The following is a 16,523-nucleotide window of genomic DNA, read 5'->3' on the forward strand; positions in this document are numbered from 1 at the left end:
TGTGTTTATATCAGCTGGGTAAACAGGTGCAAAATCCATGCCTATGGGAAAGGGGAAGGGGGGTGGTCCAGAACTACTTCTGAGCTTTGTGAAGTCTGAGCTCAGCTTTCACTGTCATGGATTTAATCCCCAAACCCACCTTGAATTCTGCTCTTCCTTTGCTCAGATTTGGTTCCAGATGATCACAACACCCTCCCTGCTTTGCTGGTGCTGCTCAGTCTTTCCTCACCCACATTTCTCAAATGCTGTGGCCAGTTCCCACTGCTCACTGCCAGCAACTGCAGCTCTACTCATCCAGCATGAGCCCAACAAGCCCAACACATCCCATAAAGTTAAGACAACCTGCATTTAATTGCTCAGGCACCTAACATGAAGGACAGAGGCTCCTCCAGTGCAGGCACCCTGCTACAGAAGGGAGCTGGCTCACCATAAGGATCATATGAATTTCAGCCACCTCACTTCACATAGACTTTCAAACAACAGTGAAGAGATAATTGATATTACCTAACTGACAGAAAACCCCCTCATTTCCACAAACAGACAAAAATAAAGCAGGACAACCGTTGGGAAGCACTCCCTGTGAGGACTCCTGGAAGCCACAGGAAGCATTATCCCTGTGTCTTCCTCCCCCTTCCCTGCACTGCATTTTCCTCTCCTTTCCTGTGTGATAATAAAGGGCTCCCTCTCCCCCAGTCGCTGCTCTCCATTTGTGGGCATTGCCAAAGAGCAGAGATCTGTGTGTCTCAGAGCAGCTATCATATCACAAAGGATCCGAAGCTAGCAAAAAAGGCGCTAAAAATAGCCTGCAGCAGCACACTATATATGGAAGGAAAAGCAAAACAGCCCAAATGGAGTGCAAGGTCTGGATACTGGGGGATGGGACATCCCAGCCAGGGCTTTGTCCTTCATTCTGCTTGGGAGGGAAAATACATAGACCTGGGGGATACAGGATGATGAGCAAGAAACTGGCACTTGGCGTGTACGCTCTCCTAAGTGAAGTCTCCCCAGGAAATTAGGAAGAGAAAACTCTCCTGGTTGAAAACAGGGCCAATGAATATTCCAAGAGACGTAGCCAAGAAGCTAAGAAAAGAAAGGCAGATCCAAAAGCTTGTACAGGGGGAAGCTCCTACTCCGACTGCTTTAGCCCACTATGTAACAGCCAAAGTGAAGAACATGTGTAGGAAAATCTGCCTGGGTGTGTGTGCGTCAGTGAGCGACTGTGGAACGGGATCTGTGTCAGAGACCGCGCCGAGAAATCTCATTGCTATATATAAATGGGCACAGAGAAGCATGGGCCGGTCAGTGGGCAACAGAGGGTGCCTGAATGAATGAACAAACACATCTGCACATCCAGATCAGCTTCTGACACCCATCTCCTGACAGACACCAGCTTTGTGACTCCTCAGTCATAGGAGGGCACAGGGCAAGACTGAGCACCAACTCCTTCATCTTGTTTTTCCCAGGGAGGCTGGAAAAGAAACTCCATCTTGTTCCAAAGCACGAGGCTTGAATAGCTTTGAGCGAGTCTGTGAGCTTCTGCCTAATGCACACCAAGCCCTCCTGTCAGCCTGGAAGGACACAGAGGTGGCCAGGATTTGGCAACAGACCACGAGAGGTACTGGTGGAAGACATGGGCATGAGCTGAATCCCCAGAAAGTGGACAAGATGTGTACACACCAGGAACCCTTCTCATCCCCATACAATTAGGATCAGTTTTCCCACTGACCAAGAAAGCCTGGTAGATGTAGGATTTGGTTTTTGGTGTGGCTCCTGCTTTTCACACAAGTTTGGGCTCAGCTTTAAACACTGCTCAGCACTGTCAGCCCTGCACCCTCTGTTCTCATGGGGAGCAAGTGGTGCTCAGATTCTTCAAATCAAGGTTTCTGTGATGATTTCCCCAAAGCCACTTTGACTGGGAGGGCAGACCTGTATTCCTCTCCTTTCATCTGACTCCTGTGAGCCCCCAGCTCCCACCAAAAAATTCCTCCTTTTCGACAGAGGGAATTCCAAATCTCACTGGAATAAGTTTAGTTCACACTCAGTAATGTCAGGTGTTGAGAGGACTTGGTGATGAACAGCTGAAAATTCATTTCCTGGACACTGACAGAAAAAGTTAAGGAAAGTAACTTTGTCCTTTCCAAGGCAAGGGATGTTTCTTGTGCTTTCAGGGAAATGTTGCAAATGACATTTTTAACAAGGTTCTTGAAGCAGACGCTCAAGACACAGCAGCACGTCTGTTTGCAAGTCAAATCCCACGTGCTTCTATATGTAAACTGGACGCCTCTTGTGCCATTACCTGCCTTAGACATAAATGAAGCTTCAGCTACCCCCCCTTCCCAAACAGTTACCCATTTTTGCATAATCCTTTGACAATACAGCCCTGCAAAAGTATTTTACTTAAATCTCTTCACCCAGTGAGAAACCTCAGCTTCTTTTCATTTTCTCTAGTTTGGGAACATTTTTTTTTTACATTTAAGTTCCCCTCCTTTTAGTTTTTATAGCAAATAAAAGCTGCAAATGGTGAGGTGGGGTGGAGTGGTGTGAATTAAAACAAACTAAACCAGAGTCCAGGCACAATCACCTTGTGTCTGGGAACGACAAGGGCTTTCCTATCAAAGGAAACTGAAGGTCACACTTTCCCTCATTGATCTTGCAATGTTTGTTAATTACTCTGTCACTGATGTGGCGAAGGATAATTAAACAGCTCTGTTTATATCTTATATGCATAATTATGTGCGCTGCCACTGAACTCGTGAAGACTGGAGAATGTGCCTCTCCAGAAGGGGAACGGACAGACGGAGATGAGTTTCAGCTGCATTATTAACAGGAGGAGGAAAACATGCGCACACACAAAAGGAGGAAAGTTTGATGGATTCACAAAGTGCTGAGATCAGGGGAGGGGTGCGTGCAGGTGGAGCAGATTAGGGGAAGATCTTTCAATTACAGATCCAGCCCGGCTGAGTGACAAATGGGGAGGGAGCTGCTCTGCCCTAACGGAGAGAATTCAATTCACCCAAAGCTTTTATCAAGGCTTGGCACTCATACACCCCCCTCAAATCAATCTGGGGGAAACCTGGGTATCAGAAAGGGAGCAAGAAAGTCATCTGAGGCTCTCCTCAGCATCTCTTGTTGACCTCAGCTTTTGAATGAACCACAAAAAAGAAGCAGAAGCAATCTGAAAATAGGGAACACACGAGATGGTGGGGGAAACTTTGATTTGGAAGTGGCATTTTCACCAGCTCGATGCTGAGCTCAGGGTGGGCAAAGCTCGAGGACTGGGCCCCTCGTGAGGGGAGGCAGCACCACAACACGAGCATCACCTCAGCCCCTCCGCCTGACCACAGGGCAGCAGGAAGGGATCAGACATTCACTGTGAGGTGGCTCTCTAGGGACCATCCCAGCCTTGCCCTGGCTCAGTTCAGCCTCCCACAGCCTCCCTGATCTGGTCCAGTCCCTGGAGGAACGCCTCGATGGCCATTCCTTCCAGAACCTTCATCCCGGCCACTGCTCCCGTCCCGCCCGGTCGGTCCCTACCCAGGGATTTGTGGTCTGGAAAGAACTATCCAGCCACGTCCAGCCTCACACCACCCTTCTTGGGAAGGGGAGGCCAAGCCAGAGGCAAACTCCCTATGGTCCCAAGAGCAAAATGACAGGCCTCTGCATGGGGCTCAGGGCTCTCACTCCTCCCCTTGGCTGCCAGGTGCTGCAGGACCTGCCATGGACACAGCAAATGTGACTCTGAGGCTGCCCTGTGTCAGGAAATGGAGGGCACAGAGGCCTTACCTGAGGTGGTTCCTGCCCCCAGCTTGGAGCCTGGTTCGCCACTGGAGGACCGGTAGGCATCGTCCTTGGCTGGCCCATCTGAATCCCTGTCATCCAAGAAGTTGCCGTCCTGGGAGCCCCTCAGAGCGTCTGCCTCGTCCCCGTTATCTTCCTCGTCGCTGCAGCCCTTGGGCTGCACCATGTAAACCCCTTCAGGGGGCACCTCTGTGCTCTCGGTGCTCTTACATTCCTTGCCCTCCGCTCGCCCGAGCAAGGGCTCCTCATTGTACTCCCCGTTCACCCACTTCTCGATCACCTCCCTCCTTTTGTCCTCCTCGATCTTCTGCACGCAGCTGAGTCCATCTGAAAACTCTGTCCCCAGCTCCTTGGTGCCGGGCTGGGACAGGTCCTTGTTGCTGCTCTCCTGCTGTGGCCCCTTGTCCGCACGTGCCTGCTCAGCTCCCCCGTGGTCGAAGACGACTTGGCGGCTCAGCTTGGCACAGATGGCATTTAGCTTCAGGCCGCCTTTGCGCTTGGCAGCCATCGCGGGTTTTCCTGAGGCTGCGTCAGTGCATATAGTTCTTTCAGCTGGGAAGAGAGAGGAGAAAGAAGCAAGGAAGGGCATTAGTGGGATCAGACAACTTGAACCCAAACAGCAAAAGGGTGGTGCCAACCCGCTGGGCTTTCAGGCATGGCCAGTCTCATCCTTGGAAAGGTGGAGCTGCTATGTGCTTCCTAAGCTCGGAGTGGAAGCCCAACCAGAAGAGCTCGGTGAGAACATCCTCTGAATCTGCTGGGACCAAAATGGCCACAAGAAATTTGTGCTGGGACAGAACCGGCTTTGAAAGACCCCAAACATCCCGGGCAGGTGAGCGTGGCACCAACCTTTGCTCCTGGCTTAGGTGGGGTACGAGTTTGTTAAAAGCCTGGACTGCCCCCTCCTTCAGACTGCAGCACCACCTGCTTTAGGTCCCTAGGTCTATCCTGGATGTAGTGGGTGCCAGAACCACACCAGCCAGCAATTGCACCCAAGCATCTCTAGCAAGGACAACAGCTTCCCAAGCCTAACCCTATGGACAGTGAGGAATTCACCTAAAAGGGTTTGTGCATAGTCTCAAGAAGAGAACCAGTATGCACCTAAGAGAACCAGTGTGGAGGACAGGAGCCCTGGCAAAGTGTGTGTGCTGGAGCACCACAACTAGACTGGTGTGTCACAGCAGTATGGAGAAAATCACTGTGGGCTGGGACTGGCTGATCAGGCCCCTGTGCCTGCTCAGTCTCGCACACAGGAAATTCTGCTCTCATACTTCCCAGCACAATCAGCTAATTAGTGTGAGTTTGTTATTTTAATGTAGTTTATTCATATGTGACAGCTAGTAAAGGAGGGGTGAGAGAAGGTGGGGGGAGAGAGGAAGAAGGTAAGGTCTTAACTTCAAGGTCATGGAGAATCTTGAACTAAACGGTCTCTATCAGAGTCACTTGCATAATTATTGCACCAACAATTAACAAGGTTCAATCCCAAGTAAAAGCAAAATAATTATTGTAAAGCAGTTGCATTGTCTCATTTCTCTCTTAATTTCTGATACCTCTGAGAGATGCCCGGACTAAGCAGGGTTAAAGGACTGCAATGGACACACAGCCTGGCTCTTCCCCCAGAGCAGAGCCAAGGCAGACCCTGCCCTGCAATCCAGGGCTCAGGAAGAGCGCTCAATAAAACACAAGCCACAAGAGTTACTGTGGGGACATGGTTGGAGGTGGAGGTCCCTCCAAAATGGGGTCTTGGATTTTACATTGTGCTGAAAGAGGGGCCAGTCACATGTAGAGCAAACAGAACCAGACCTCAAATGATGAGAACGGGCTCCTCCACTGCACAGGACTCCCTCGTGGCTGCTCAGCTCACACCTCCCTGTCACCAGCACAGAGGTGCTGCTCCACAGAAGCACACTGAGATTAATCAGACCCCCTACAATGCACCCAGAAGCCACTGTGACAGCCCCTAATCCCGTAACATGACAGCCCAATACAAACAGAGTGAAACTTTAGACCTGCTGTCCAACAGCCAGAGAGTGGCTGCTTAGCGTAAACTCCTGACAGCTTCAGACACGCTTCCCTGTCAAGGACTGCGAGAAAAATAACCCCCCGACAAATATATCAGCCCCCCACACAAAGGGAGGCAAAATGTACTCCTCCGCTTTCCAAAGGCACCCCCCGGCACTAACACCTACGTGCAATCATGCTTTCAGCAAGGGAAAGCACACGGTGCTCCCAAACACGTACCTCCCCATCTAGAAATTACAGCTGTTCAAAGAGCTGTGTGTATGCGCTGGCACACTCCGTAAACACAGTCCTACATGCACAGGTTAAGAAGTCCCATCTCCCCAAAATACATTCCTGTGCCTTCCCCCACGCATTCCTTTTTTCACGCATTCCCCAACACAAGCCTGCAGCCCTCGCACATACAGATGGGCACAGGCAGATGCCCATAAAGCTGCGAGTCTTTATTTGCTGGCACCCTCCCTTCCAATTGCATTCCCACTATTTAGGGCACAAAGTGGAGGCTGATCCTGTGTCCAGCTGGTACCACAGAGGGAAGGAACCTCAGGAGGCTGCTGTGAGCTCCGAGTGGAGCCTGGCCAGGACACCTACAGCTCAGGGCTGTGGGCTCAGGCCAAGGGCAGGAGAGCCCCGCTGGCCGCAGGTGGCTGGGACGGAGCCTCCCCGCTGTGCCTGCCCGGGGCCAGGGCACTGGGTCAGCACGGAATCACCAGCCTGTCTCCCAAGCACGGCCTGGTGATTCCCTGTCCATGCTCTCACCACAGCCAGCCCTACTTAACGGGTGAGATCAGCAGCTGGAGATAACCGGGAGGCACACATTCGGCAGCCCGAACCCTCGCTGCCCTACCCCTTTCTGCCAGGAAGGCAGATCCCATTATTCGGGTCTGGAGGTGAGCAGCCAAGTGTGTGCACCAGCTGGCAAATGAATATATAAATATTTATTCAAAGGAAAAGAGGAACAGACGTTCCTGAGGCTGCACTTGCCGCGTATGCAGCAATTCCAGGGAGCCTGCAACTTGTCTTCCATTCCTGCTCTGCCTCCTTCCATCTCACACACCCTGGCTTTGCCCCTCTACCTCTCCAGCTTCTGGCCCCCAGTTCCTGCCCTGCTCTTTGGCATCCTCCCTTTCCCTTCTTTTGTTTGGGATTTTTTCTCTTTAACATTTTGAGAATCTTTTCCTAAAGTTAAAGCTAAAAATAAAGCGAGTTCTGAAAACATGCCACTTGCGTGATCTATAGAACTAACCCTCCCAGAGACCTTCCTGGAATGGCATTTGCTCTGAAATACCAGGGCTCTATATCTCACCTATTCCAATATAGGTGGAAATCAAAACCTCCAGCTTCTCCGGCCAACCTTGCAACCACCCTCTCTCCAAGTCTGGACACATTTTATCATTTCATTGCCTTACTTCCTTCTCTAGGGAATGCGAGGCAGATTCCTGTTCCCTACTTTTAGGCTGTCAAGTCCCCGAGCAGAAGGGAAACCCTTACAGAGAATTACTGAACATGAGCCTCAGGTTGGAGGAGACCAGAACACCTGTGTTCCGTTCTCTCGGGCAGAGGGAGGGAAGCTGAGCTGTTGGATGAGGGATCATTCTATCTGCCCAAGGTCGGCACTGCCAGATCCCAGGAGCCAGGCAGAGGCACCCTCCCCCCAGGCCGAGCTCCCCACCCCAAATCACTGTTTAAAGATTCCAGGCTAAGTAAACATCCCCCTTCATTTTCTTCGTCTAAATAGAAATGTTTTGATTTCACATCAATCTAAGGAAGCCATTTATAACCTGATCCTGTCACACGGACTTTTCATCTCTGCCCGGGACAAACTCTCCCACAAGCTCTATTTACACTGAGCACTTCCTCTGAAAACAATGCCACCGGGAGTTTACTCCTCTTTGCCCCTCTCCACACCCTTCGAGGAGGCACTGGCTCTTCCCCCCTCTGTACCCATCGCTGGGGCATCCTGATGGCAATCCTCGCTTTGAAGGAAAGGCACATCTTGCTGCAGCCAGGGCTGGCAGACAGGTGGGCAGAGCTCACCTGGCCATTTTACTGCCCCTGCTTCACCCCAAGTGCTGCCAGCAGCTCCCGTGCAGAGCCTGGCTCTGTCCCTGCATGCAGCCCTGCAGCAGCTCACCCAACTGCACAGTGCAGCGCTGCAAGCCGGGCACGGCTCAGCCCTGCCTCCCCCGAGGCACAAAACGGGCTGTGGGGGACACACGGTGTGCAGGAACAAAAGGATCTGCAGCCCGGGCAGAAACGGGCCATCCCAGCCAAGGGGCACACTGCTACTACACTGATAATAAAGTCCAGCTTTGCAGGGAGAGGAGGAGAGAGCCCAAGCCTGGCTTTAGCGTGGGGTTAATGAAAACACACCCTGACAGAGGGGAGGAAGGGTCCCAGCTGGGAAAAGGGCGTGTGGGAGCTGGGTGAACCAGCTGGCACGGGTGGAGGGCAGCAGCAGGAGCTCTCTGCTGGGGCAGAGCCGGGGTGCAGGGCAGAGCCCTGGGGCAGGAGGGCCCGTTCGGGGGGACAGGGTGCTGGCTGGGGAGGGACAGCCTTGTCACTTCACAAGGCCGGCTACGTCGAACAGATGGAGCTTTCATATTCCTATTGAAGAGTTTTAAGCCCAGCTGAGCAGCTCCGTTCAGGAGGGAGGTCCCACTGCCAGCTTTCCAGGAGCTGCAAGCTCTCATTCGATTAATTATTAACAGCATTATTTGGGGCGGGGAGGGGGAAGAAAGGAGGGCTGACATGCATGCACAGTCCTTTTCTTTTTTAACCACTGTGGTGCAAACTTACTGGAGACACTCCAGTCTGCCCAGCAGCCCCAAGCAGGGAGGGCAGCACGGCTCACTGGGGTGGGGGGTGAGGATGCTGCACACTGGAGCCTCTTCACACTTGAGCTGCAGTCCCTAAAATGGAGCCAAACATTGGGAACATGCTTCTAAGGAGCAATGCCCTGGCACTGCCCAGCCACATGCTGGGAGGAGGCAGGGAAGGCAGCCAAGTGCTCAGCCCCTACCAGAAAATATTCTCCCTCCAGCATGAAGACCTGTCTATTACCCTAAGGCAGGGCCAGGGCAAAGGCAGAACATCCCAGGCATGGCCCACAACGTCTGAGAGTGGATTTAGTGCGTATTCTCCCCTCTTCAGTTTATCAATAAAACATTTTATTGCTTTTAGCCCAGGAAATGACCTTGGATTAGTGGATGCTGTCTGTTCTGGCTGACCTTGGGGAGTTCACAAAGGCTCTTTAACAACGTCCTCTGCCCTGGAAGCATGGATCCCGCCCGTGCGTGCCTGCGAGGAGCTGGGGAAAGCCCTCGGTGTAGAGTCAGACGTGACAGGCTCCAGCTCAGCACTGGGCAGCCAGGAGAAGGAGAACCAGAGACGTGGGAGGGGAAACGGAGCGAGCAGCCAGGGTGTCCTTACCCGAGAGCTGCCAGCTTCACTCCCTGCTTTCCCACAGCCACGAGGGCTCTCCCCACACACCCCATCTATAAACCGGGCACGAAAGGCTGGGCACTCTGCTCTGGTCCCCACAGACTGCCAGAGCACAGTCTGCCTGCAGTCCTCACTGCTTGATTTCTCCTGCCCACCACACTGGCATTTACAGACACACAAGGGTCTGCTTTCCTCCCTATCTGCAGCTCCCGGAGAGCTGAACCCTGGTTCAGCCCTGGCCCAAAGGGGCAGAGAGCAGTGCCAGCTCCCTTCAGCAAGCCCACAAGCTTCCCTTTGCTCAGCCTTCTCAGCTGTGATTTCCTGATCCCCCAGTGCAGGGCAGGGATGACAGGATGCCCTGAGAGCAGGGGAAGGCATGGGCTTGAGAGATCCTGGTGCCCTGCTCTGGGGCTGCCAGCCTGCTTCTCACCACCTGGCCATTGGGCTGCTCCCGTGCTGCTGATGGGGCTTCTCTGGGAGAAGAGCTTGTGAACACAGGGAGCCCCTCCTTCACCCAAACAGAAGACAGCCACAGCATCCCTGAGCAGGGTGTGTTTTCTGTGCAGGAGTGTAATTCTGAAAGGAGAGAACGGGACAGGAGAAACCAAGAGGAATTTTCCTCTCAGGGGAACAGACACTACAAGTGAAGAGCAGTGAGTGCAGAGCTGTAAGTCAGGGCCAGGTCCCTGCATGCCAGAGGGCACAAACAGCCCACCCCCTTACAACATGAAAGCCTCCCTTTTCAGCCATGTCCTCTCCCAGTGTCCCCATCCTGGACACAGAAGGTTCCCCATCCTCTCCTGCAAACATCTCAACCCTTCCAGTGGTGCCCACAGAGAGAACCAACCCCTGCTGGCGGGGCAGCCAGGCAGGCAGGACCCCCTCCCCAGCGCCTGCCCCCCGCCCCAGGTGCCGTCTCCTCCCGGCGCATCCTCCTGAAGAGCAAGCCCTAAAGTGTTAACGGCGATTGGTGAAATGGCACAGCAGATTGCTACAATAAATAATTTACTGATATTTATAAATATTCAAATCAGCAAGCTTCAGAAATTGAAAGGGGGGGACTCAGTTGACGGGGAGGAGGGATGTTTAGGGAGGGGAGGGGGGTCTGACATTAATTCCCAGGCTCTCCAAATTCACTCGAGAACTGTTTCTCATTTCAAACAAATATTAAATCTTTTGGTGTCAAGCCTCCAAAAATAAAATATCAAAGAGAAAGTCACCACCCCCTTGGTGGCCAATGCCTTGTCTGCCGTGACTCTGGGTGCCCTGGGTGGCCCTGTCCTCTCCAGCAGCCACTCACTGGGGGAATGGCTGCAGCCTGCACCTCTAATGCAGCTCACCACAGCACCAACCACCAGCCAGGACACGAATTCCCATTCCTCTTATCTACAAGCCCCTGCCTTCATCTTCCAGGAGGTTTTCTAAACCCCACTGGGAAGAAAGGGCTGCAGTGAAGACAGAGTCAGGGCTCTCGGCTCCACTTGGGAACACGGCTTTGTGACAGAAACCAAACAGGAGGTCAGTCCTTCACTCCTTGCCTCTGGAATAGAATTTGGTTTTGGTGATTCAAGCTGGGGATTATGAACCAGAAATGCTGGCTTCCAGCCTGGTTTCCAACCACAGCGTAGCCATCAGTCTCCCCAGCTTTCTGAGCTTTAAGTTTCCCCATGCAGGGGAGGGGAGTGAGGACAATTACCCACCAGTGAGCCTTACCCAGTGCTTTGGGGTCTCTGTATCAGCCCTCTACGTCACTGTGCTGGATGGTTACAGAGTCTTTTCCACCTCTGAGCATCCTACTGACCCCTCAGATGGCCATGGGAGATGATCCCATGTTTTCCTCTAGACCACCCCACTGGTAACACAAGGCTCCAGCATGGGGTGAACTTCCCCCAGATGAGTAATGGCTTTTCTAATGCACGGGCAGGCTGTCAGCTTCCCTACTCCCAGTGTTTTATGGGTTTAACTGAACGGCTCTGAACTCCCTAGTAAGAAATAAAGTTATCCCTCAGCGTCCCTTCTAAACATTTCACTCAGTGCAAACGGTGTTTAAGAAAAATGAGGACATATTTCTTCTTAAGGATGCAGTATCCCCCTTCAGAGGCCTAATTTATGCCATATATCACTGGCCAGGGAGAGAAAGGCAGTGCAGACCTCACACTAGGAGCGAGCTGGCCCTAGCACAGCCGCTCCTGCTGCAATGGTGCAATGGGCTGCAACTCAAAAAGTCCTCCAGAGTCCGCAGAGTCCCTGCTGAAGGGCCGAGCTGGCTGGAGGCAGCAGAGCACGATGGACACCTTCAATGCTCAGCACTGTGCTGCTGCAGGCTCCTCCTCACCTGCCCCGCCAGCCCAGCCCAGGGTTGGCAGCGTCCCTGTCCCCTCGGGGGCTGAATGGGGACAGTCCCAGCCCCTCTGCCTCACCTGGGCTCCTCTGACACCCTCACCCACCCTGACCTGCCCCACCAGCTCTGCACAGGGTTGGCAGCATCCCTGTCCCCTCGGGGGCTGAATGGGGACAGTCAGCCCCTCTGCCTCAACCAGGCTCCTCTGACCCTCCCACCCACCCTGACCTGCCCACAGCCCAGCCCAGGTTGCATGCCTTGCCCCGGGCGAATGGAAGTCTCAGCCTCTGCCTCACCGCTCCTCTGACACCTCACCCCCCTGACTGCCCACCCTTGCAGGCATTGCAAGTGCGGAAGTGGTTCAACTTCGAGCAAGGACAGGACTAATCCTTCCTCGCAGCTCTTTAGTAACGCACGTCTGAACCTTTTCCCAGGCAGATCTCAAAAATTACTCTAAATGTGCTTTGATCTTGTCTGCCCCCAGCTTCCTCACCCAGAGAGCCACTCAGGGTCTGCTTCTCGCCCGAGTGCCAAGGCAAAGCTCCTCATCTCTGCCCTTGCCTTTGCCTTGCTCTGCACTCATGTGCCCTGGAACATCCAAAGGACAAGAAAAGAACGCCTTTCTGCATACAAGTTACACAGTGCTGAGTGTAAAGAAGAGGGGAAAAAAGTGGGGAACAACGTCAGGAATTCTGATTCTGCCACTCACTCTGCTACTGTTCTTTCTCTTTGGGCAAAGGACATCGTGCAGGCTCCCCTTCTGCCTGGCTCCCCTTCATGGATCACCCACTGGAAAAGGATTTCTTGCCCAGCTTAGCGGGCCCACTGCCTTTGCAATTTAGGTACTATTGCAAATCGAGTAACAGCAGAGAAAAAATACTGATAGAGGAGAGATTGAAGCTCAAAAGTCCCTTGTGTCCTGCAGCAAACTTCCTAGTTCATTTGTCAATGCAGGATCTTTGATAAGACATTTCATCAGTTTCCTTCCTATGAAAACCTGCTCTCAGTGCTCCAACCCAATGCAGTGAGCAGGGCCTTGGCTCCCCAGGCTGAGCAGCAGCTCCCTGGGAGCCTTCTGTCCTCACCATCTTTCTTTCAGATAACATAAAGCCAAGAGGATCAGCTTTTCTGATCTAGTTTCTCTTCCTTGTCTTATTTATTTGTTATTAATTTTTTAGTCTGGTTAAAAGGTTTACCATCCAGAGGAGCATAAGTAGCCTCACTCAGCCTAAGTAACTCTATAAATCAAGCACAACTGCTAACATCTACATCACAATCCTGCCATCAATCTCCCCACAGGTTGTGAAGAAAACCAAGGGGGAAAAGACATGAAAGGGAGAGTGAAGAGTAATAGCTCATCACCCTCAGGTCCCTGCAGGCTCCCTGTGGCCCTTAGAAAACTCCCTGTGAAGCCAGACGTGTTGTTGGGGAAACTGAATGCAAACACAGTGCCTAACTTCCCCTCTCCATAGCCCAGAGTGCTCACGAGTGCTCGCAGGAGGACACTGAGGGTGCAGAGAGGGAGGGAAGGGTGTGGGAGCAGAGGGCTGGGAAAGCCTCTGGAGCAAAGCCTGCTACCTCACTGGGAGCCAGCTCCCAGGGAGTGAAGATGAGGCCAAGGCCTGAGCCTCTGCATGGACCCCTCTCTGGAGACTGAAGGGGTCAAGGCCAGGGGCACAGGGGAACACAGAGGTGTGATCAAATTTGGCAGATTTGGCAGCAAATACCTGACACTGGGGAAACAAAAAGGACCAGGGAGAGACAAGAGATCTCTTAAAGGACAGATTCAGAAGGGAATTGCTCAAAGTTTCATCAGTTCCTCTTGCTGACTGTCTTTAATGAGTGATTTTACAGAGAACCCCAAACCACCAGGACCCAAGTCAGGGGACACCAGCTCCCTGGTGTCAGGCTGGGCTCATCCCTACCGAGGGCAGGGGTTAAGTGAGCCAGCTCCTAAAATAGGGTCCCTCTGACCCTTTGGTACTTGGTCGGCAGTTTAAGAGCAATTTGCAATCCCTTTCAGCACTATTAAGCTCAGACCTAACAAAGAATGCAGGCTGCTAATTAACTGCAGTGGGAAGTCGGGAGCTAAATAGGACTTGGGAGCGTGAATGCTTGTTGCACCACTAAGAAATGCAGGGCCAGAGAAAGTTCATTACTGTGGTCTTTCAAGGTCCTGCAAAGTAAATCAGTGTGTCAGCCTGCAGGAGGTGAGTGAAACCTCAACAAGGGCTGCATACAAAGAGCAAACCAGAGCATCTCAGCCTTCCAGCTCCTGCTATGTCCTCTCCACAGCCCCTGCCTGCTGCCTGAGCTGTGTGTGAATGGGTAACTGCTCTGGGCTGGCTGTGCAAAGGGGGCACTCAGTGCCCTGAGAGGTTTCTGTGACCCCCAAGTGGGGCTGAACTCTTTTGTGAATCCAGAGCAGGTGCCCATTACACACCATACTGGGAGCTCAAGGGCTCTTTGAATCCCTGCAGATGTCTGCGACCTGCAAATATTGTGCAGTGTGGTTAGGAGAAATGCTTCCATCCTGTTGGAAGGAATGATCAGGACAGAGGAGAAAGAGCTCTGGTGTGAAAGCAGAGGGTCATGCCTGAGTTGTTAACTCAGCAGTCCTGTCAGAACAGCATGGGAGACAACCCCATGGCTGGGCCATGTGGGCACTCACTCCATGCTTCCCAGCGCTCACACCACTCTAATTCCATGTCTTGCTTTTTGTCGCTCTTCCTTCTGGTCATTAGAGCTCATCTTCTTATCTCCTATGTCCTTGTGAGCCTGTCCATGTGCCTGTGCTATCACTGACGGCAAACACCCTTCCGTGGGAACACACACGTGTACAGAAACGTGGCCGTGCAAGGTACACTATCACATGCAGAGGCACACACGACCCTGCACACAAACACACACAACTGTACGCACAGCCTAATGCACACCAGCCCGTGTAGCTGTGACTGTACAGGTGTCACACCTGCACGTACATACATGTCCATATGGACACAGCACCTGCACCCTGCGCGCACCTGGCTCCGCTCAGCCCCGCACACGCAGCCAGCGCCCCACGGAGCCCAGAGCAGGCAGGCAGAGCCCAGAGCGCCCAGGCAGAGCCCAGAGCGCCCAGGCAGAGCCCAGAGGGCCCAGGCAGAGCCCAGAGGGCCCAGGCAGAGGCCAGAGCAGCCCCACGTGCAGCCAGCCAGCACAGGCAGCCGCGGGTGTGAGCAGGGCACCCGCGTGCACTCACGCCGCGCACACGCTCCGCATGAGCCCCACGCCAGATGCAGTTTGTGCTGCAGCCTGCAGTGACAACACAGTGGACTCCCAGCTGGAGCCTGCAGCCAGGGACAGACACACTCCCCATCCCACCAAAGAGCCCCTCTGTACCCCCAGCCCATGTGCACCTCACACCTTAAGGCAAACAGAGCACCGGGGAATGTCTCATGGAGCTGACGTCCCAGCAGAGTGTGTGTGCCGGGCAGGGGATCTCTCCCTCTCCCTTCTCTCTCTCTTCCACTCGCATCTTTTCATGAACTCTATTTCTCTTTCCTTTCTGAAAACAACTGAGCTGTAAATACTGTTTAACCTTCTTCCCCCCTTCCCCCTCCCCTCTGCACTATAAAAACACAAATATGCCATAACTCAGCTGGCTCAGCCGCCGCGCCTCCAACATGCCCTGCTCCAGGCCTCTCAGGAAGGTCATAACAAACGACTTTCCGATTCAGTGCTCCTGAAATAATTTTGTGTATTAAAACCTGAATCTGCACTTTCTGGACCGAAAGCCTCTCTTAATTATGGCAAGCGTCCTTGGGATGGACAGTGATCCTTCACTACAGCACTGCTAACCAACCGGAGAGGCAGTGGCTCCGGCTCCCCACCACCACCTCCTCCCGCTGCCCCCTCCCACCACCACCCAACCCACAGCCCCCCTTGCTCCCTCGCCCCCCCGCCTTCCCTTTGCCCAATCTGTTTTCAAAGTGTGTCTGTCCTTTATTAAATTGTTTTCTTTTCCACATTATCAGTTGCCATGGAGACCTCATCTCTCGGATTATTTGAATTTCATTATATCTATTGATTTGGGAGCATTTCATCTTTTTTATTGTTTTTCTGTCAATTTTCAAAACGAATAACCATCTAATTTGCGTCAGTGCTGATTATGTTTGTCCCTCAATAGAGGTCGGCAGCTGCGTCGGGGAAACAAATCAATGGGAAACCATCATAAACCTCCCCAGTACAATCTCCAGGATATGTGGGTGACATTCCACGCCTGCGAGAAACACTCATCATATCCAAACTTCTTTCTTTCTTTTCTTTTTTCTTCTCCCCTTCTTTTTTTTTTTTTTTCTTTTCCCCCTCACAGATAGCTCTGCTGGTCAGTTGCAGGTACCGTTTAAAATCGTATTTATCTTACCCACGGACATGTACAATTTTGGGCACATCACATTTTCAGACAGGGAGGGGACAAGGGTAAGAGAAGTGCAAAGGAATATTTTCTTTTTGTAGGAAAGAATGGAAGAAAAGAATGATGAGGGAAAGAAAAAGAGGAAAAGTAGATGGGGATTGCAAATTGCTTACTATGTTTTTTTTTTAAATAATTTATGCAATTTTAAGCATTTATGTATAAATTTTTTAATAAGCCACCCTGGAGCAAAATAGCCATTAACATCCCAACGTCCTTCTGTCCAATGGGCTCTTGTGCAGGATCAATTTCCGAGAGTACTTTCCTTTTTTTTTATGACATGATAAAATGCTTTTAAAGCAACTTACACAAATATGGAAATTTTTTTCCCCTCCTCTTTTTTGCCTCTCTCTCTCTCTCTCTTTTTTTCTTTTTTTTTATAACAGCCTCTACTTATTCACCAGGGAGAGCAAGTGAGTGAGAGTGTGTGTGTATGTGTGCTGGGGAGGGCAGTTGGCAGAAGGATAG

General features: G+C 52.2%; 1 protein-coding gene across 1 annotated transcript in view; it reads right to left on the reverse strand.

Moving 5' to 3' along the window:
- The window catches only part of CASZ1 (castor zinc finger 1), an 81,570-nt gene that overhangs the window by 37,555 nt on the left and 27,492 nt on the right, over nucleotides 1–16,523 (reverse strand). The window contains exon 2 of the mRNA XM_064730780.1: nucleotides 3,784–4,350. Within this exon, the coding sequence (XP_064586850.1) occupies nucleotides 3,784–4,350 (567 nt within the window). The remainder of the gene's footprint in view (nucleotides 1–3,783; nucleotides 4,351–16,523) is intronic.

This window comes from Zonotrichia leucophrys, chromosome 21 (assembly GCF_028769735.1).
Source record: "Zonotrichia leucophrys gambelii isolate GWCS_2022_RI chromosome 21, RI_Zleu_2.0, whole genome shotgun sequence".
Taxonomy (NCBI): Eukaryota; Metazoa; Chordata; class Aves; order Passeriformes; family Passerellidae; genus Zonotrichia; species Zonotrichia leucophrys.